The following is a 21,449-nucleotide window of genomic DNA, read 5'->3' on the forward strand; positions in this document are numbered from 1 at the left end:
GGTTGGGGGCTTGGGATCCGGATTCAGGGCAGCAGGGCCTGCCCCTCTCCCCTCTGTAGTGAGGCTGGGTGGTCTTTTGGGGCCAGTGCTGAAGATACAGACCTGGTTGGGCTTAGAGGCACCCTTTCCTGAGAAGAGACACCTCTGGATGGCAGGTGAGCCAAGGCTGGAGCCATGGGAGACTGGGAAGTTGGTGGGGAAGGTGAGTCAGAGAGAGGAAAGGCAGGGAGGTAGAGGTCGGAGTTGGGAAGAAGAGTAGGAAGAGGAAAGGGAGACACAAGCGGATGTGCATGTTGAGAAAAGCCTCCCATTGAACACCACTTGCTGCCTTGTTAACAACGCCTTGGCCATATCAGAGCCCAGAAAAAAGGTGCTTTCCTTTTAAAGAGTGGTGGGAGCTCAAGGGCCCACCTAAGAGGGGAGAGAGTACTGTGGCTGCTTTGGTTGGGAGCGTGGCTTGGTTCCTGAGAACTGTGGCAGAGGGGTGGCTGTGGGACCGTAGGGTTGTTATGGAGGTCCCTGGTTAGGGATGGAGTGTCCTTAATTGTGGGTCAGCATGGCTGTGGCTTGATCACACTGCATCCGTGGTCACCAGAGTGGGCTGAAGGGTAGGGGTAGGGACTGACAAGGCATTCCATTCAATTCAAGCCACCGGAACTGAGCAGCATGGGAGAGGGCAGGTGGGTCATGAATAGGGCTCAAGGCTTTTCTCCTTCTGAAGGCCTCAGAGCTCAAAGCTCCTGCATCGTAACTGAGGCCGATCAAGAAGGAAGGTTGCTGGAGCTGCCCTGATCCAACAGGGCTAGAGGGGTGCTTCAAGACAGGTCAGACAGGGTCGCACCTGCTCAGGCTTCTGGTTTACACACCCTCCTGGCCTGGGCATGGTAGCTGGGCTGCAGAATAGCCCAGAGCCCAGACTTACAAAGGACTCCCTGAGCCCATGCACAGTCATTCTGCAGCCAAACCATCTGCGTTTGTTGCCTATCACTGCTGTAACAAACCATCACAAACTTGGTGGCTTAAAACAACACACATGTATTTTCTTAAAGTTATGGAGTTCAGAAAGGGCCATATAAGCCACAGACTCCCATCAGCCTGAGACCGGAAGAACTAAATGGTGCCTGGCTACCACCAATGATGGCCCTGACAGGGAACACAATGGAGAATCCCTGATGGAGCAGGAGAAAAGTAGGATGGAGAACTCAAATTCTAGTAAGACGACCAGATTTAATGGTCTGACTGAGACTGGAGGGACCCCAGACGACATGGCCCCTGGATTCTCTGTTAGCCCAAAACTAAAACCGTTCCTGAAGCCGATTCTTCAAAGATTAGACTGGACTATATGACATAAAATGATACTGGTGAGGAGTGTGCTTCTTAGCTCAAGTAGACACATGAGACTATGTGGGCAGCTCCTGTCTGGAGATGAGATGAGAAGGCAGAAGGGGTCAGGAGCTGTTTGAATGGACACGGGAAAGACAGGGTGGAGAAAAGGAGTGTGCCGTTACATTACAGGGAGAGAAACTAGGGCCAAAAAGTAATGTGTGTATAAGTTTTTGTATGAGAAACTGACTTGTATTGTAAACTTTAACTTAAAGCAAAATAAGAGAGAGAGAGAAAAAAAAAAGTTCCAGAGTTCAGAAGTCCAGAATCAGTCTCACTGGGCTAATGTCCCACACTTCTTGGCTCATGGCCCCTTCCTGGCATCACTCCAGCCTCTGCTTCCTTTGTCACACATTGACCACTGCTGATTCAAATCCTCCTGCTCCCCTCTTATAAGGACACTTGTGATTACATTGGTCCACCTGGGTCATCCAGGATCATCTCCCCATCTCAAGATCCTTGGCTTGATCACATCTGCAAAGTCCCTTTTACCATGTGAGGTAACATAGTCACAGTTTCCAGGATTAGAGTGTGGATGCCTTTGGGGGCCGGCGGGGGCGGGGCGGGGGGTGGGTGGGCATTGTTCAGCCTACCGCACCATCTGCATAACCTTTAGCTGGGGTGGGAGGGGCACCCTCTGCCTGTAGTACTCCCCTCACCCCGGCCTTGGTGCAATAACTCCAAGCAGCCCCCTCTCTTCCCCAGGCTGGTTGGGTGCTCTCTCCCAGGACTGCCGTGAAAAAATTCCACTAAACCAGTGGCTTAAAAGAACAGAAATTTACTCTCTCATAGTTTGTAGGTTGGAAGACTAACTTCAGGGCATCGCCAGGGCTGTGCTCTCTCTGTTAGCTCTAGGGGAAGACCCTTCCTTGTCTCTTCCAGCTCTGGTGGTCCCAGGCCTCTCTTGGTGTTCCTTGGCTTGGAGATGTATCATGGGGTGCCTTCCCCCATGTGTGACTCTGTTTCTGTGTCTATTCTCCCTGTTTATAAGATACTAGGCGGAAGAGATTGGAGCCCTCGTGGCATAGTGGTTAAGAGCTCGGCTGCTAACCAAAAGGTAAGCAGTTCCTTGGAAACCCAATGGGGCAGTTCTACTTTGTCCAATAGGGTCGCTATGATGGCACCTAACAACAACAAAAACAGTCGGAAGGGATTAGGATTAGGACCTATTCCAGTAAGACCTCCTTTAATTTCACTGATAACAAAAGAGAAAGCCTATTCCAAACAAGGTCACATTCGCATGTACAGGGGTTAGGACTTCAATGTACCTTTCTGGGGGACATAATTAAATTCCATTCATAAGTGCTCCGATAGCCCCCAGATACTGTCAGAGGCCAGTCTTTGGTTGTGGGCTCGGTGGTCACAGAGGCAGGACCTACCTGGGCCACTGGCAAATTTCCCAGCACCTAGCACAGTTTTAGCAGAGTAGGTGCTCAGTGAATATTGTATATGCTCCAAATGAAATAAAACCTGCCCCTTACAACTATCCCTCAAAAACAAAACAAAACAAAAAACAAACAGGAAGTCGCCTTGCTTTAAGTCTTTGATATTATGGGGGCCTCCTTTGATGATTTTGAACTACAAAGTACTATTTAGGGAAGATCTGTTAGGCTAAATAGGTCTCTCTGGGTGGTATAATGGTTAAGCGCTCAACTATTAGCTGAAAGGTTAGCAGTTCAAACCTGCCCAGAGGTGCCTCAGGAGATAGGCCTGGTGATCTGCTTCTGAAAGGTCACGGCGCTGAAAACCCTATGGAGCACAGTTCTGCACACATGGGGTCACCGTGAGCTGGAATCGACTCAACAACATTAGCCTGAATAAATTCAGTCATTTCTGGTGTTAGATGCTGACAGAAATCCCCTGATGAAATCAGTTTTCAGAAGACATTTACTACTGCTTTAGAAATCATTCCTGGAGGACTGACCTTAAAACTGCAGACCTTAGATGTGTTACAAGCAAGAATTCCACAAGCCCATTGCCGTTGAGTAGAACTCCCCCATAGGATTTCTAAGACCGTAATCTTTGTGGAAGCAGACTGCCACATTTTTCTCCTGTGGAGCGTCTGGTGAATTTGAACTGCCAACCTCCCAGTCAGCAGCTGAACACTTAACCACCACGCCACCAGGGCTAATCGGTCCATGGATCATGTAAAAAGCAATCTAGTTAAAAGACGCAGAGATCACAGATATTCTCCCATGGAGAATGGGTAGGCTTGGGGAGAACTCCCCTAATGTTTAACAAATGGTACTTAGGGCTCCAGATAAAATCTCCAGTGGCCACATTAGCCACAGATTTTTAAAGTGCCTTATCTTAATTTTTTTTTTATCTTAAATAGCTTAGATGGAAGTGAAAAGGAAGGTTCTGGAAAATTGTGTTCAATGACCCAAGTGCCTATAGCATTGGTGAAGATTCTGATGGTGAAGTTTCATATTTCTAATTTAATTTATATAGTATATATTATATATAATAAATTAAGTATATGTGTAACTTTATTAAGAAAATATGATAGAAATTTAAGTATTGCAGCTGAACATTTAAATATTCAAATTGGCCCCAAGTTCTCAAATACATACCAAAAGTTGTGAGCAGATTCTCTGAATATGCCCTTTATTAACCCAGCACACCTGTAAATGTGTTCTTAAGATCCAGCTGCCCTGAGGGCTCAGAGCCAGGTGGATGGGGAGGGGGAGGGGGAGCCCTTGAACTTGGCTGGAGGAGCCCCATACCCTCCCCAGTCCTGGGCATGAATCGGGCTGATTCAGAGCTGTGGGCCTGGCACACCATGATGCCCCATAAGGAAGTTCTTCCCCAGGGGCCCTGGGGTAGTGTGTGAGGGGGCAGGAGCCCAGCCATCTGTACCTGCCTTGATGTTGCCTTGGGGATGGGTTTGGGACCAACTGCAGGCCCTTGAGGAGCCATAATAGACTCGAGAGGCTGCTCTTCTCCGTTGAGGCCCCCTCCCCAGACACCACCAGGCTGGGAGGGTACGGGGGTTGGGTGAGTCCACCTGGCTGGAGAGGGCTAGGAAGACCAAGGTCAGCCTGTGGGTGGTGACAAGATAGCCTCACTCTACATCTGTACCCCAAGCCTCCCAGCAGCGGGCGGGCCTCCCTAGAGTCCAGCTGGTGTTCTATTCACGGGCGCACAAGTAGGCGTGATGAGTCCAGCTGTGTGGGATGCAGGGATCCACACCCAGGAAGCAGAACCCGCTGGGCCTGTGCTGGCCTGGGTGTTCAGAGAAAGCAGGAGGGTCACGTAAGGTGGGTGGTGGGAGCATTTCTGGAAGGTGCAGGAACTGGGGTTTTGAAGGACGAAGGGCAAGGAGTCTGCTCCATTAGGAATTCTGGAAGAGGTCCTGCAGGGTACGGAGAGGGCATGGAGAAAGGACACGGGTGTTTGGAGCCATAGGAGAGTGGATGGACCTGAAAGAGGAAGATGGGTAAGGAAGGAAAGAGGGTGAGTGCCCAGGAGGATGTAGTGCCCAGCTCAGAAAAGAAGCTTCTGACCCAGAGAAGGAGGGTGTCCTAGCCCCAGCCCAGCGCAGCCTACAGGGGTCCTCTGTGGCCTCCTGCCTGGCCTGTACTGGGCCAGTCTGCCCAAAGCCCCTTCGTCCTTAATGGCGTGCCATGTATGGTGCCACCACCCAAAGCCACTGAGTCCTGGGCCTTGTTGGGGGTGGGGCAGTGAGCTGTGGGAGGCAGAGATGACCCCAGGCCTAGGCACAGGATAGGAGTGAGAAGAGCTTGGCCTCTTCCTTCTGGGCCCAACCTAAAGCAAGAGAGATCAGTCGGAGTTCTATAAGGCTGACCAGGCTGTGGGGGGTCTGGGAGAAGGCCGTCTGTGCTTCTGATCTCCCAGCTGGGAAGGGACCCCTGTCCTGTGTCAGAGCTTACACGTGAGGCCATTTTCTCTTCAGTCTCCCCATTCTGGCCTGTCTGTATCCTGATCCCCATTTCGGGCACGTGTTCCTCAGCTGGTGTGTGTGCCACACGTGAATGCTATTGGCCAGGTTCTGGAATGCAGGCTGAATGTCTGAGGGACTTGAGCAGACCGCCTCACCTCTATGCGCCTCAAGCTTCCTCCCTGTGAGATGGAGATCTTACAGTGCCTGCCTGGGCCCCTCTTTTCCTGCCAAGCCCTCTTCGCTCTCATGGGTGGTGCCCTGGTGCACCCCAGAGGTTGGTCTTCGGGCGCACACAGAGATGTCCATAGGGAAGAAGAGTGTGGTGTCTCTCAGAAGATGTGCAGGCCACCAGCCACCGATGCTCAGGGTCCCTGCAGGCTTCGTAGGGGTGTTTGTAAGGATACGAGGGAACAAGGCAGAAGGGAATCTTCACTTCAGAGACGACCCGTGGAAGCTGGAACGGTCAGGACACAATGGAGCTCTAGAGCCCTGGTGGTGAAGGTTACGCGCTCGGCTGCTAACCGAAGGGTTGGCAGTTTGATCCCACCCATCCGCTCTGCAGGAGAAAGACCTGGTGATCTGCTTCCATAAAGATTACAGCCTTGGAAACCTATGGGGCAGCTCTACTCCGTCACATGGGGTCACCATGAGTTGGAATCGACTCGATGGCACATAGCTACAGTGATTCCATCGTCTTTCTGCCCCCTCCAAAGTAGGCCTCTGTTTCTTTCGATTCTCTGCCTTTGAGGAGATTCACCTACACTCTTCAGTTCTGCTTTTACCTTCCTACTCCTTCCAGTCAACTGTCCTCTCTTCTCCTTTCTGCTCTGAGCCTTCTGTCGCTTTCAGCCTCCGCTCCCACCACCCACGGCCTCCTTCTGTCTGTCCCACACTGAGAATCAAGATGGAGGCAGACCCTGCTCATTCTTCACAACGTCAATGTCAAGAAAGGCAATGAGGGCGAAGGACCCGCTCTGGATTGAAGGAGACTAAAGACACATGACAACCAAATGGAATACCTGATCCTGGACTGGGTCCCCTAATGGAAGGAAACAGCCCTTTAAAGAATATTAGCCATGAAATTGGGATGTGGGAATAGTACATTTGATAAGATTTAGGAAACAATACTGGAATCATTATTCCCTGTCCTTGAGCATAGAGAATGTGACCCAGCTGGAACTGGGCTCACAAGAGCTCACAAGGACTCACAAGGACACATCAACTGGGCCCTGAGATAAAGACAATAGAATAATCCTGGAAAATATCTTTTAGGGAACTTTTCACATAAGCTGGAACACCAAAGACTTTCCACTCTTATCTTTTTCTATTAGCATTTAGTGAATAGAAATTTGCTGGACCAATGAAGACCCTCTTGGCTGTTGTTACTGAAACCTGTGCCAATGATTGTTAAAAAAGACAATTCAAAATGTCGGACCACAGTTTCTAGCCAATCTGTGAAAAGGTGAAGCTTTCAATGGTTTTGCCCATTTGTAATGTTAATATAGACTGATGACATTGTAACGTTCCTTGGACTTGGGCTGACAGGGCTGTGGCAGCATGCTGGTCTGTTCTCCCACTTCTGTCTATTCCGTGATATTCTCTGGACTCGGACAGACACGGCTGTGGCAGCATTCTTATCCGTTTTCCCATTCTTGTCTATTCTGTAATATTTCCTTGGACTTGGACAGACATGGCTCTAGCAACACGCTTGTCTACTTCCCACTTGGGCCTTTTTGAATATATGCCACATAAAACTTTCTTTTTGCTTTACTAAACTTTGTGATGTTTTTTCCCCTACGTTGGATAAAAGAATTGTATCAATGTTAAATTTCCTGTGCTGTGTGATTATGTGAGAAAATGGCCTTGTTTTCAGTAAATGCACACTAAAGTATTAAGGGGAAAAAGGGCATGACTTATACAACCTATCCTCAATTGGGAAACCCCGGTGGCGTACTGGTTATAGTGCTCTGGCTGCTAACCAAGAATGGCGGCAGTTCGAATCCACCAGGTGCTCCTTGGAAACTCTATGGGGCAGTTCTACTCTGTCCTATAGGGTGGCTATATGAGTCAGAATCGACTCAATGGCAATGGATTTGGTTTTTGGTTTTACCCTCAAATGGTTCAGAAAAAAAAAAACAAATAATAATCTGCAGTTTTTTGAAAGAAGCCCACAACGACTCACTTCTTGCCAAATCCCAAAGGGAAAGTTAAAAGAGAGAGAGAGTGTGGAAGAACAAGAGAACGCTGTCAGTCACCACCAGCCTGGGATGCTTCTGTATAGGGTGCCCCTGTCACCACCAGTACAGGGCACCCCAGGTCACTCTATAGGCTTCAGGCCAGCCCATGGAACCAGATATTGGCTCTGGAACCCACTCATAGTCCAGTCAGCTGGCTGGTGGTCAGGACGGTAGGGTCACATGGCCCAACGCATAGCTCCGTGGTGGACCTTTTCGTGTTTTCTGGCTGCCCGGGATCTTCTGAACTCCCTTGCTGTTTGGGGGGACTTCCAGCCTCTGGAGCAACCTCTGCTTAAGGATCTTCCACTCTGGCTGCTTCCTGCAAAAGGGGCTGGGATTGTGGGCACTGAGTGTTATTCCTCTCCACTAAAGCAGGGCCCTGGGCCTCCAGTCAGTGGGGGGAGCTGTTGGCAGAGAGGAGGGTGTCTGGGGACCCAGGAAGCCCCTGTGAAGCTCCAGCAGGGGACTCCTGGTGGCTCAAGTTTCCATGGATCCCTGTTATGACTGAACTGTATCCCCCAAAGTATGTGTTGTAAATCTTCACCCCTATACCTGTGGCGGAAACCCTGGTGGCGTAGCGATTAAGTGCTACAGCTGCTAACCAAAGGGTCGGCAGTTTGAATCCGCTGGACACTTCTTGGAAACTCTATGGGGCAGTTCTACTCTGTCCTATAGGTCGCTATGAGTCGGAATCGACTCGATGGCACCGGGTTTGGTTTTTTTGTTTGGTATACCTGTGGTGAGGAACCCTGATGGTACAGTGGTTAGTGCTCTGCTGCTAGCTAAAAGGTCAGTGGTTCAAACCTAGCAGCTGCTCCAAGGGAGAAGGATGTGGCAGTCTGCTTCTATAAAGATTACAGCCTTGGAAACCCTATGGGGTAGTTCTACTTCGTCCTATAGGGTGCTTTTGAGTTGGAATCAGTCTACAGCAACAGGTTTGGTGTTAATCCCATTTAGGGATGGGTTTTCTTTATGTTAATGAGGCCGTATTAGCGTAGGGTGTATCTTGAGTTAATCTCTTTGATATATAAAAGCAGCAGATTAAGCAAGCAGAGATGGGGGAAGATAGATGCCCTGCCACATGCAGGCCACCAAGAAGTTTAGGAACAGAAGCCAAAAAAGAGACAAGGCCCTTCCTCCAGAGCCAACAGAGAGAGAACGCCTTCCCCTAGAGCAGGCATACTTTGGACATGTTATCAGGAAGGACCAGTCCCTGGAGAAGGATATCAGCTTGGTAGAGAGTCAGCAAAAAAGAGGAAGACCCTCAATGAGATGGATTGACACAGTGGCTGCAATGATGGGGTCAAGCATAACAACAACTCTGAGTATAGGGCAGGACGAGGCAGTGTTTCCTTCTGTTGTACGTAGGGTCACTATGAGTTGGAACCAACTCGATGGCACCTAACAACAGCAGAGAAGGCACCCTGAATTCAGACTTGTAGTCTCCGAAACTATGATAACATACATTTCTGCTTTTAAAGCCACCCACTTACAGTATTTCTGTTACAGCCGCACTAGGAAACTAAGTGGAGGTGGGGGTCCCACAGGTCACCTATGCATGAGACTCCCTGACTTCAGGTTACCGTCAAGAGCTGGCAGCAGGGGCTGGGCAAGTGGAGCTTGTTTAGCCCAACGCTTCAAAAGGCCAAGAAATATTTGCCCAGTGACAGCATCCGAGTGCTGGCTGGGGTGTGACTGCAACAATGAACACTTTGGTGCCAGAAAGGAGTCCGGGTGCTGGTGGCTGGAATTCCATTCATATTTGTGCCTGCAGATAAACACGGCTAATACGGAAGAGCACAAGTGGTGCCCGTGTCCTAGACAGTGGGTGGGTGGGTAGAGGCCCATGGAGGGGACAGGACAGCCCCAGTCTCCTCCCCATATCCTAACCCTGGTTTGGGGCATGCGGGGTTTACATACCACAGCCTCTCCCTCCAAAGAGAGTTTGTGTGTGTGATCGAGGGGCCTGCAGGGGGACCTGGGGGGTTGGGAAATGCCTGGGGTTCAGCATATCTCCACTATTGCCTGACTTTCTAACTTCTACTAACTGAAGGTCATATTGGCAAACCCTTGTCAGCAACAGGAAGGCCTACCGGCCTCTTCTCTCTGAACAAATTCCCCTCTCCTTCACCCCCACCACTCTCTTTCTTGTAGGGTGAACTTTCTAGACCTTTTTCCCTGACTGTTAGATATGGTCCCACCACCTGTGGCCTCAGGCAGCCATTAATTCTCAACCAAGGTGGCTATGAGCTGGAGGTTAGAGTGTGTGACAAATATTTTAATACCAATTGTTAAATTACTGAAGTTTGTGAAGTGTTGCCTTAAAAAAGTCTCACAAAAGAGAAGCTTGACAGGCTCCAAGACAAGGCCGTCCTCACTAGGACAGCAAGCTGTGGCCCCAGGTGGTGGAGGGCATGGGAGGTTCTGTCTAGGTCAGCCCTACATTCTAGGGGAAGCCTCAAGGGCAGCTGTATCCAAAGTCGGGTACCTGCAGCCTTGGGAGGTCACCAGATAATTTATTGAGGGTATAAGAAGAAAAACTGTTCCTCAGGATACACTTAGCCTTTATATTTTTGATGCATATTTTATTATGTTAGTGTTACGGTTTGAATTGTGTGCCCCCAAAATATGTATTATCTTAACCCCTATACTGTGGTTAAGGAGCCCTGGTGATGCAGTGGTTAAGCATTCAGCTGCTAACCGAAAGGTCGGCGGTTCAAACCCAACAGCCGCTCTGTGGGAGAAAGATGTGGCAGCCTGCTTCTGTAAAGATTTACAGCCTTGGAAACCCGATGGGGCAGTTTGACTCTGTTCTCTAGGGTCACTATGAGTCCAAATTGACTCAACGGCAATGGGAATACCTGTGGTTATAATTCCATTTGGGAGTGGGTTGTTTTGTTATGTTAATGAGGCAGTATTAGTGTATGTCTTAAGTCGATCTCTTTTGAGATATGAGATTAAACAAGCATATTAACAAGCAGAGATGGGGAAGACAGCTGCCAAGCCACAGGAAGATCACTCAGGAGCAGAAGCTCAAAGGAAACAAAGGCCTTCCCCCAGAGCAGACAGAGACGATAAGCCTTCCCCTAGAGGCGGCGCCGAGTTCCGATGCCAGCCTCCCTGTGAGAAAATAAATGTTAAAGCCACCCACCTGTGGTATTTCTGTGACAGCAACACTAGGTAACTACAACAGTATGTGATATAAGTGTACATTAGGAGTGTGTTGGTATGCATGTCTTAGTGGAGGTGGTTGCTCTGGACATGGCCTGGGTGTGGCCATGCACCCCTCTCCGGGCACTGTCCCCCAGGCTGGTCAGACAGCAAGTCCCCCCCTAGCTTCTCCCAGCTGTGCCCTGGAGGTGGCAGGGGGCTCAGGCCCACTAGTTTCTGAACAGACTAGAGGCCAGAGTTGGCCCTGCCTAGACCCCTGGGCCTCCAGGCTTCTGTCCCGACCTCAGCACCCTCCCCAAGCTCTGCCTCTCACCCTCTCCAGTCACAACCTTCTCAGAGGCCCCTCCCTCCTCTCCCCTACCCTCCTCCCTGCTGGGCCCTGGTGCTCCTACAATCTGGCCTCACCAGGGCCCTGGGACAGGGGTGAGTGTGGATGAATGAATACACAGACATCAGGACCTGCTTCCCTTTCAAGGGTCTTTTTATTCAACCTGCAAAGACACTGTCAGCAACTTGGCTGGGCCCTCTATGGCTTCCCGTGTGGGAACGCTTAGAGCTGAAGTGCATTCGGTCGGTGCCTTTTCTGGGCACCCCAAGGCAAATCGATAGCATTTGCTTTTCCTTGTTTATGTTTTTCCTAACAGAATTCCAGAATAAAAATATATCTCTATCATATATATATATATATATATTTATATACACACACAGATATACAGAGAGCCTTCAACCAAGAGGGGAATGCCCAGTGTCCCGCGCGGCGCCTCACTGGGCCTGAGCAGGCGAGGAGGTGCAGGCTCTGCTCAGGTGTACCTCGCTGCGCAGTGCTGGGCTGGTGCGGCCCGGAGGGTGGGTCTCCGCCAGTGCTTTCCTTCTGAGAAATAGACGGGGCTCTGACAAACCAGGCAGCCCCCACCCAACCTTTCCCTGGATCTTAAAACAAGACGCTGTATCTGATGAGCTTTTAAAACTAAAACCCAAAAAAACCCCAAAGTGCAGATAAAAAAAGAATTCCCCGATAGGCCTCCAGGGCACCACCCAGCAGGGCCGATACCTGCCCGCCAGCCCTCCTAGCCCTGCAGACAGGGGTCTCTCTGAAGCACAGGTACCTGCTCAACCCCAGAGAGCGGGGGCTGGGGTGCTGTTCCCTCCATGGGTCTCTAACCCTAGATCCTGTGAGGCCCCAGGCAGGGGAACCCAATGGCCAGGGTGAGACCAGGTCACCCAATTAAGCCTGAGGTAATAAATGGGCTGTGGGTGGTGGGATGTAGCCAGGAGAGTCTTAACGACTGTCACCTCCACAGACATTACTCCTTGAGGGGCCACTGGCCTAAGGCCTGAGGGGGCAGCTTGGGCTGGGGAGCTGGGGGTAGATGAAATGGAAGGGTTAGTTAGGGTCAGCGCTTGGTGCCCCTGGCCAGACACAAGACCCCAAAGGCACTTGGTAGGAGAAAGAACACACTGAGGCCCAACTGGCCTCATGGGGCAAAGGGGGTATCTCTGGACATCATCCAGTAACTGAGAGTCGGGGACAGGTACCCAAAGAGTGCATCCTCCTCCCCCTTGCCCCACATTCCTCAAGCTCTCAGCACCCTGGGCAAGACCTGAGAGCAATAAAAACCCTGCCACTATCCTGAGGCTGGGAAGGGACAGCCACTCTGTGGGCTCATAGACCCCAAGGTTTGGAGGTGTGGCGCGGGGACCGAGCACAGCCATGAGGCTCCTCTGCTTGAGCTCCTGGTTCTGGTGGAGTCAGTCCAGTCACCACAACTCTACAAAGTCACTTTAGGGTTCAAGCCAGACCGTCTCCCAAGGCACCCAGGAAGAGCCTGAAAAATCCTCTTGGCCCAGACAGAGGGCAGCTTGCGGGGTTCATCTTTGGTGTTGGATAGCAGAGAGCTGAGCTTTGAGGCTAAAGCTTCTGCAAAGCTGGGGAATCCCAGTGTCAGGGATGTTGGGGGGAGGTACCCAAGGCACACAGACCCTTAGTGTGCATGCAGGGAGGGGCCTGTGGAGATGTGGCTTCCCGGGCACTTCCTCGCCCAGAGACGCCAGGGATGGCTGAGTTCCAAGGAGCAAGGGATTTGCTTTTGATGCAAATCTTTCCACCCAGCCTCACCCAGATGAGTGGCTCCCAGGCCCAGTTGGCTCTGGAGGAAAGCAGAGACGGGAGACCAGGAGAACCCGGGCTGCAGCCTGCAGGTGTTTGCTAGAGATGTATTTCCCTGAGGCCCACCACCTGAGGGGCCACTGTCCCCTGACCGTGCTCCCTGCGCCTGTCAGTCTGCCCGCCCACGCACCAGCAGCTCCTTCCCTCCCTTTGCTGCAGCGGGATGTCAGAGCTCTCTGGGGATGATGGAGAAGGGCAGGACGGGGCTGCTGGCCTCCAGCTCGAGGGCGGTGAGGAAGCAGTCGACGGCAGCCTCGCTCTGGCCCTGGGCCTGCAGCACCTCACCCAGGCCCTGCCAGGCCTCGTGGCAGGTGCTCTGCCTCTCCACGGCGTCCCGCAGCACCTTCTGGGCCAGGCTCTTGCGACCCAGCCGACTCAGCATCAGGCCCTGGAGACCAAGCACAGGGCAGGGTTAGTGAGAACATCTGGGGACCAGGGCACCTGGGCAGTAGGGGCAAGGAGCAAGCAGCCCTGCCAGCAGCGCGAAAGGTCCCGTGTCTCTGGTTAGGGCAACATCAACTGTGCCTCGTACCCCTGCAAATCCTGCCTCTCCCTGTCCAGGCCTTGCTTCAGCCCCAGGTTCCCAGAGGCGCCTCCAAGAGGCCTGCTCCTCCTGGGCCCCCAGACACAGGTTTTCAGTCAGCAGGCCTGCCTTTGTGTCTTCCCCTTCCCAGCTGGGGGATCCTGAGGAAGTCGCCCAATTCTCTGGCCCCGTTTCCTCCTCTGTAAATGGTGAAACAGCAGTGCCCACCCCTAGGGTTGTTGTGAAGTCTTAATGACTCAGTAAGGTAAGGCACTCAGAACTGGGTCTGGCACGCTAAGAGCGCTCAATAAATGGGATTTCTGTTCTCACAGTCCTTGCTGCCTGCACCTTGCAGCTGCCCTTCACCTTCACCCCGGGGATGCCGAGAGACTGACAAGGTCCACGAAATGCCTTCACACACGACCACCAGACAGGAGGTGCTCAAGCCTGTTGGCGAGAGGGCAGCTCCACTGCCTGCCTGCATCAAGGGGCCCTGTGGGTGCCTGGCCCAGCAGGTGAGGACGACAGGAGGAGTCAGATGGCCAGGGACCAGAGGCGGGTGCTGGGATAAAGGCCAGGATCAGCTCAGAGAAGAAAGGCCCTGGAGGAAAAGGTCAGGAGTATGCTGGGAACCTGGGCCCTGCTGTTTGGCTCAAACAACCCTGTTGCCAGAGAGAGAAGGGAAGTGACAGAAATTGTCACAAAAAGGGGTTGGGAAGTGAAACTAGCACCTCGTCTCCTCTCCATCCTCTCCACCCACGCTGGGAAGGGTGCAGTGGGACAGGGTGGTGAGTGCGGCTGGGGGAAGGGGGCGGGAGTCTGCCTTGTGGCCCCCGGGTCTGCCTCAGGTCCCACAAAGGCTGCTTTGCACTATCCAGTTGATCTTTGTTCCAGCCCTTGAAGGCAGCATAGGATGGCAACGCACGGGTCCTTTAAAGACATGAGGTAAAGCCATAACTATACTGACTTCTTGGACAGGCAGGTGGGGGTGGCAGCTGCCTTCTCTGTGCCAGGAGCCCCTTCTCTGGTGCCCGCCCACCGATGGCCATGTACATTTTTAGCTGGAACATTCTCCTCGCCGCACTCCCCAGAGTTAGGCCCTCCGTTGCTATGGAGACCCACTGGGGAGATGCACAAGCCTGATTTCATAAGTCTTCCGAGAGCTTGGAACACAACCAATTAGTGAAAGATTGGGAAGTCCTATGAAAAGCCCCCCTCTGCCTCCAGAGGCCAAAGGATCGGGGAGAAGGGGCCATATTCACGGTGCCTCTATCAACCGCTGGGCAAAGACGTACCCAAGGAAGCACGAACACAATGCGGAGGGCTATGGGAGGAGGGTGGGTCTCCAGCCAGCCCAGCTCAGGCCAGATGGGAGCAGTGCTGACTCAGGGAACCCAGGACGGCCAGCAGGGCACTAGGCCAAGCCACTCTGCCCACATGGCCCGGGAGGCGGACCTGAGCAGCGTTTGAGTGGAACAGAGCCCTCAGGGAGGAGGGAAGGGAGGCGAGACGACAGGCCGCCAGACACCAAAATTAAGCACCAAAAATGGAAGGTTTGAGGCTTCTGAGTGCTGCCTGTGGGGGAGCAACGGAGGACAGAGGGGAAGACTGTCAGGGCCTCCAGAGCCCAAGTCTCCGGCAGGGAGGGGCCCGGCCCAAGTGGCTGTTACATACTAGTTTTTCTATACTGAACTTCACGTAAGATTTTGTTTGAAACAAGCGCTCCATTGCTGAAAACAAGTTTGAAAACCCCTGCTCTGGAGAAGTGTGTGGGAGTTGGAAAGGAGCCTGATGTGTCCTCAGGCTGCAGGGGTGTGTGCTGGCTCTCCTCTCAGGTGGAAGGTTTGCAGTGGGTCCTTGGCGTGGCATGTGTCAGCCAATAGCCAGGGGCTCCACAGCCAGCCACCCCATGGGGGCGTCTAGCTCTGCACGGACAAGCACTGGCCAGGGGTACCGAGCCATTGCCATGGTCTCCTCATCAGTAAGCCAGGGGCAAGAACGGTCCTCCTGCCGAGAGCTACTCTGAGGATTCTGCGATGACGAATTTGAAAGCATTCAGGGACACATGGTGGGCAGACAGCACACAGGACGTCCCCAAGACGGGCAGAGGGACCTGCGGGGTGAAGGGGAGGGTGGTGCAGCCGATTTCTCTGGTGGCTGGGAGAGGGCAAGGCTCTCTGTGAGTCACCACCCCCCGCCCCCACCACGGGTGATGACCTTAGGGCCTGAAAGGAGACACCAGGTGGGGGTCAGGCTGGGGCCGGGAGGCCTGGTGCCTGTAACAGGATCTGCTGCCACCTGCCCCTGACACCAGCCGCGTTCATGTTTGGTAGCAACTCGGGGCTGTTTGCTGCTTGACAACTAGGCTGGGCCTGGCCCCAGGAAGATGGGCTCACCTGCTCTGCAACCAGCCCAGCTCTGGGCCTAGGGTCTGCTGACACCCACCTGCCCCTAGCTGCCCAGAGAACAGGTCTCCAAGGAGATGGTGGGAACTCAGAACCAGGATTGGTCTCCCATCCAAATATTCTGCTAATTCCTTGCCAGCGCACTCTGCTATAGGGGCTCTCCACGCTGAGGCAGGAGACTAGACCTGCTGAGTGCCCCTCAGCTTGTGCCCCTCCTCACCTTGCCACCTACCCACAAGGATTAGAAACGCCCTGGAAAGTATTTATGGAGGTTAAGTTCTGTGTCTATAAGGGGGATGGGGAGGTTGGGTTGATCATAACCACTATGGTTTCAGGGAGAGGCAGGAAGTCCTCAGAAAATTCCAAACTCCACCCATTCCTTCTTCCCTCCCTTCCTGGAGTTCAGGAAGGAGGGAGCATCTGACCACATCTCTGCTAACCAGGCGCTGGCCCTGGTGGCCCTCCCTGAGGACCCACACAAAGACAATCACCTAGAGGCTGTCGGGAGGCTCAGGCTGCTGTGATGCTCCTGTGTGGGGTCTCTGCCCTGTCCCTAAGCCGAGAGGGGAAGGGTCACTGGCTCCTGCCTGCTTAGCTATTCCCCAGGGGACAAAAGCTCAACAATGCTCTATGGGAGAGTCCTGGACACAGAACAGGGTACCCAGAGGCACTCACACATGCGGGCTGACCTGGACTTGCCAGCGGTGGGGAGGGGTGTGCCCAGGCCCAGCTCAGCAAAGCCTGACTCTTAGGGCCAGGGAGACAGGCCACCCTGCGCAGGGCCTGGTTGTTGCTATTTGTATGGAGGCTCCAGGGGACCTTCCCTGTCAGGGTGGGGACAAGGGCCTGGGACAGGGAACGAGGGGAAAAGGGGTTCTGCCTTTGTTTTTCAAAATTGCCACCGAACACTATCCCACCCCATTAATGCAGAGCCTGACAATGTCCCCCAGAGGGGAGGGCGGCAGGAAGGCCCAGGCGTGTGAGCCTTTGCCTTCTTTTGGGGAAGAAGGTCTGCCCTGGGAAACTGTCCTAGAGCTAGGCCAGCTGCAGGCCAGGCTGGGAGCTCCTCCCTGCCCCTTCACTCAAGTATTTATAGAAGTTATTTTGGGAATTTTCTCTCTGAGCTCAAGGCACATTCCTGGGATTCTGTAACAGTCTCTCCAGCTGGGAAGTCGGGAATCAGCTGGAGGCTGCTGGAGCCTCCTGGTCCCTGGGGCCCCTGCCTGGGGACACTGGGGCTGCAGGGAGTGGCTGGTGTGCTTCACCCACCCCAAGCGCTGACACACCCTGGGAGGGAGGGCCGGGCACATCTGGGCCATCCCGGTTCTGCAGCCTGGACTTTTTGGCCCCAAGTTCCAGCAGGGCGCTCGGCCTTCCCAACTCTGTCAGGTGTGTCAGCCTTAACCTGTCCAACCAGACTGGGAACCAGGTGCAGCTCTAGGCCAAGACCCGGTCCCCTTGTACTACCACACCCCCACCACATTTCAGCTCCAAGGCCAGTTGGAAGAAAACGTACAAATCCTTTTAGACCCCACTTGAGGCCTGGCTGGAAGGCCCTCACAGGAAAGGGCCCTGCTGAGAAAAAATTCCCAGACTTCCTTGGACTCAGGACTCAAGGCTAAGTCAGGAAGCTAGGCCTCTGGACTTCCGGGTCTGGAAGTGAACATCCTGAGGAGACAGAGCTTAATGGGGGTGACGGTTATTGGGGTGGTGATGGCCTGTTTGGGAGGGGCTAAGACGGCCTTCTGGACAAGGGGGAAAAGGGCTGGACCTTTTTTTGGACAAAATTGATTCTGGGGTAAAGTCAACATGCTGTCCTCACTGAGGTGAGGGAAAGTAATTTCTGACGTGAATCTGTGATCAGCTTACAAAACGCTTCCTTCCTCTCCATTCCTCATCAGTGAGTTGGTGGTAGACTTCAGGGGCCCACGCACCAGCCTAAGGCTTTCCAGCAGTCCTGACCAGAGCCAGGGGAGCAGGCCTTTGTCTTCTTGAAGGTCTCTGAGCTCAGGACAAAGGCTCAGGATGTATGCTCAGGGCTCTGTCAGCCCAGGGACAAGGTGGGGCGGGGAGGGGCTCTGAACACCAGTCAGGCCCATGCTGCGGGGACTTCTTTTGTGTCCCCTCTCTCTACCTCACACACACAGTGAGCCTCCAGAACCTTCTACACTCCCTCCTTCTCTACTTTCCCATGCCTTCAGGGAGGAGTGAAGAAAAGATAGCCCACAATAAAACCACCTCAGAGTAGGTCACACGGTCAACAAGACATTCCTATTGAACTTCCCTGCCAAACAGAAGCCCTACTCTGTATCTGCTTGTCTGGAGCCAGTGAGACTTCAAGGATGAGAGGCTGTGTGTTGCCTATGAGTAGAGAACTCAGGCATGCACACACACACACACACAGACAGAAGCAGAGGGCAAGACCTCTGGGTCTTCCCATTTCCTCAGGCTGCCAGGACCCTCTAAGTCACCTGCTACAGGTCAGGAAGATGGGCAAGAAGGGAGAAGCCTAGAACTGACGGTGTACCCTGGACCCTGAGGCACAGGGCCAAGGAACCAGAGACCCCTGCTGGTCTGTGCACAGACAGCCTTGCCCAGCGTCAGGGAACCTCTAAAAGGCAGGGTGCTGAGTCTCTCTTTCACTGCTCAGGATACCTTTCCTCCTCAAGCCAGGAAGTAGATGCTGAAGCAGCTGGGCATGACCATGGGCCGAGAGTAGGGCCAAGAATGTCCACCCCAGAGCCTGGCGTTCACAGGTCCTCCTTCCTGCGGTCTCAGAAAAGCCAACTCTGAGCTGAAGAGAATCTTAACCAACACAAAAGATTACACAACAAGGCCTGAAATCTCCCTTATCCTCCAACTCAGATTCTCCCTAAGCCCTGCCCTCACTCTTAGCCAAGGTTACCTGAGCCTTATGCCATGTGTACTTCTTGCCACATGTGAACTACACATGGCCGTCTGCCCTGGCCCCGCCCTGGCCTGATCCAACCGTTCTCTGGGGTGCTGTGATCATTAAGGTTGTGTGTCAACTTGGCTGGACCATGATTCTCAGTGGTTTGGCTGTTCTGTAGTTTGGCATTTGTATGATGGTGTGATCACCTACATGATGAGGTCTGATATAATGTGATCATCCCCATGACGCAATCTGCTGTAAGAAGCCAATTAGTTGAAAGAGAGTTCCTTGGGGGTGTGGCCTGCATCCAAAATAGGTGGACTTTTTGGCAAGGCTCCTGGGCTTTTGCTCACTCTGGATCCTGCAGCTGGCTCCTGCTCACCTGACTGCCTAGTCTTGGGGCTTGAGCTAGCAGCTTACCTGCCATCTTGTCTACTAATCTTGGGATTTGTCAGTCTTTGCAGCCTATGAGCAAGAGCCCTGCTGTCTGACCTGCTGATCTTGGGTTCACCAGCCCCTGTGGTTACATGAATCAGGAGAAGCCTCTAGCCTGACCCATGGACTTGGGATGTCCTAGCCTCTAAACCTGGGTGAGCTGTTTCCTTGATATAAATCTCCCTCTGTGTATACTTGTATGCTTCACTGGTTTCGCTTCTCTAGAGAACCCACCTAAGACAGGTATGCTAATCTCAGCCTTGTGAACAGTTGCTGACCCTCCTAGCATAAAGGCCAGGTTAACTCAAAGGGACCCTTCTCACTCTCTTGCCTCCTTGTCTTCCCCAGCATCCCTTCTTCCCTCCCCAGTTGTCATGGATTGAATTGTGCCCTCCAAAAATATCTGATAACTTGGCTAGGACATGATTCCCAGTATTATGTGAGTGACTGTCCACCATTTTGTCATCTGTGATTTTCCTGTGTGTCATAAATCCAATCACTACGATGTTGGGATGGATTGGTGGCAGTTACGTTGATGAGATCTACAAGATTAGATTGTGTCTTAAGCCTCTCTCTTTTGAGATATAAAAGAGAGAAGTGGCCAGAGAGACAGTGGGACCTCATATCACCAAGAAAGCAGAGCCAGGAGCAGAGCATGTCCTTTGGACCCAAGGTTCCTATGTGGAGAAGCTCCTAGGTCCAGGGTAAGATTGATGAGAAGGACCAGAGCCAAAAGAGAGAGAAAGCCTTTCCCCGGAGCCGATGCCCTGAATTTGGGCTTCTAGCCTACTAGACTGTGAGAGAATAAATTTCTGTCCGTTAAAGCCATTCACTTGTATGTCTGTTGCAGCAGCTCTAGACGGCTAGGATACCAGTGCCTTGGAGGTGCCCGGGGGGCCACGCTCCCCCTTGGCACTGGCCTTGGAAGGTCTTTTGCCGTAAGTGGTACAGAAGGGGTCCTGGAGATGGCAGGGCAGTGACAGGCTCAGAGAGAGGAGTGCAGGCTGGCTGGGGCCCCTTCTCGGCCAAGCCCCTGGAGTCCTGTGTCAACCAGAGGCTGACACCTCTGCTGATCTTGGTAAGGACTCTGCTTCCCTCTCATGCTTCCTCTGGGGCAGGCAGGTGAAGTTCGGGATTCCTCTTCTAAACTAATTCTTGAATACCCTGGCTGACTGGGGCTTCTGGCTACCTGGAGGGAGGCTGAGAGAGAGCAGGCAGGGATTGGCAGGACCTGTTCCTGTGATTTCATTTTCATCTGTAGAGAGCATACCTTTTTCTTTTCACACCTGGCCATCTCTCAAAGATCCCTGGCCATACATGAGCCTGGTGTGGGCAGCTGTCTGCAGGATCAGAGCTTGATGCACAAGCCCCTCTGGGACTCTGCTGTGGGTACCTTGAAGACTCTCCCCTGGCAGAGCACTATCTAGGAGGGTGTCTCCTTCCCACCTGATGAGGGTGGAAGACCTTAAGCTGAGCCCAGGGTGGAGCCAGAACCACAGGGCATGTCCTGCCACATCCACGTCAGGGAGGGCAGCAGGATGGGGAGCAGAGAACCTGCTCCGGGGCCAAAGTTCATATTCTTACGAACGTCTGAGCCCTGGGTCCTGAAAGCAACAGTCTTCCATTCTCCCAGGGCTTGTTCCAGCCTGTCCCCAACTCTCCTGCCTCATGCACACAGCCCTGGGGAGGGCGAGCCTGCTGCAAGGACAGTGGGGCCGACCCCGGCACCTACACAGCATGCTAAGAGCATCTCCACCCTCTTCTTTCCAGACCGTGGGGTGGGGAGCTCACCCACTACCTCAGGGGCTCACTGAGCGGCCCAGGGCTCTCCCAGCCAGGCTTCAGGGTGGTCACGCTCTCAGAGGCCACGGTGGCTCTTCTCCTTGTACCCATCAGAGCCTGGTGTCCTCACAAAGCCACAGCAGTGTGGTTAGGCCAGGATGTCCTTATCCCTGGGAGCCTGGCTCCCATGGGGGGCAGGGGTACCAGTTCTTCTTATGTACTGACTGTTTTTACAGTGAATCCCTTACCTAAATGCTGTGCTGCCTTGGACTGACCAGCAGTGGTTCCCATCATGCTGTGTCTTGTTGAAAAAGACCCCAAGACACATATGTGCTCAGTGGGGAAAAGTGCTGTGATCAATTAGCAATGTCTGTTACAGGTGAGGGACTGGACAGCGGGGGTGTGTATGCTGCGCTTCGCCTTCCCTGGTATTGCGCTGTGGGTTTTTAGAGGCACTTTCACGTGCATCACCTCACTGATTAGAACAACACTATTCTAGGAACAGTGAAGATTATTATTCATTTTACAAAGAGGGATATCAGGAGCACG

At 52.9% G+C, this 21,449-nt stretch overlaps 1 protein-coding gene across 4 annotated transcripts in view; it reads right to left on the reverse strand.

Moving 5' to 3' along the window:
• Positions 1–11,119: 11,119 nt before the first annotated feature.
• TTC7A (tetratricopeptide repeat domain 7A) overlaps positions 11,120–21,449 on the reverse strand; it is a 158,921-nt gene continuing 148,591 nt past the window's right edge. Inside the window, exon 16 of one of the 4 annotated variants that reach the window (XM_049870553.1) lies at positions 11,120–13,250. In XM_049870553.1, the coding sequence (XP_049726510.1) occupies positions 13,029–13,250 (222 nt within the window). In that variant the 3' untranslated portion in view covers positions 11,120–13,028. The remainder of the gene's footprint in view (positions 13,251–21,449) is intronic. The other 3 variants (XM_049870554.1, XM_049870552.1, XM_049870551.1) reach the window with 3 other exon arrangements.

The sequence above is a fragment of the Elephas maximus genome, chromosome 26 (genome assembly GCF_024166365.1).
Source record: "Elephas maximus indicus isolate mEleMax1 chromosome 26, mEleMax1 primary haplotype, whole genome shotgun sequence".
Classification (NCBI taxonomy): Eukaryota; Metazoa; Chordata; class Mammalia; order Proboscidea; family Elephantidae; genus Elephas; species Elephas maximus.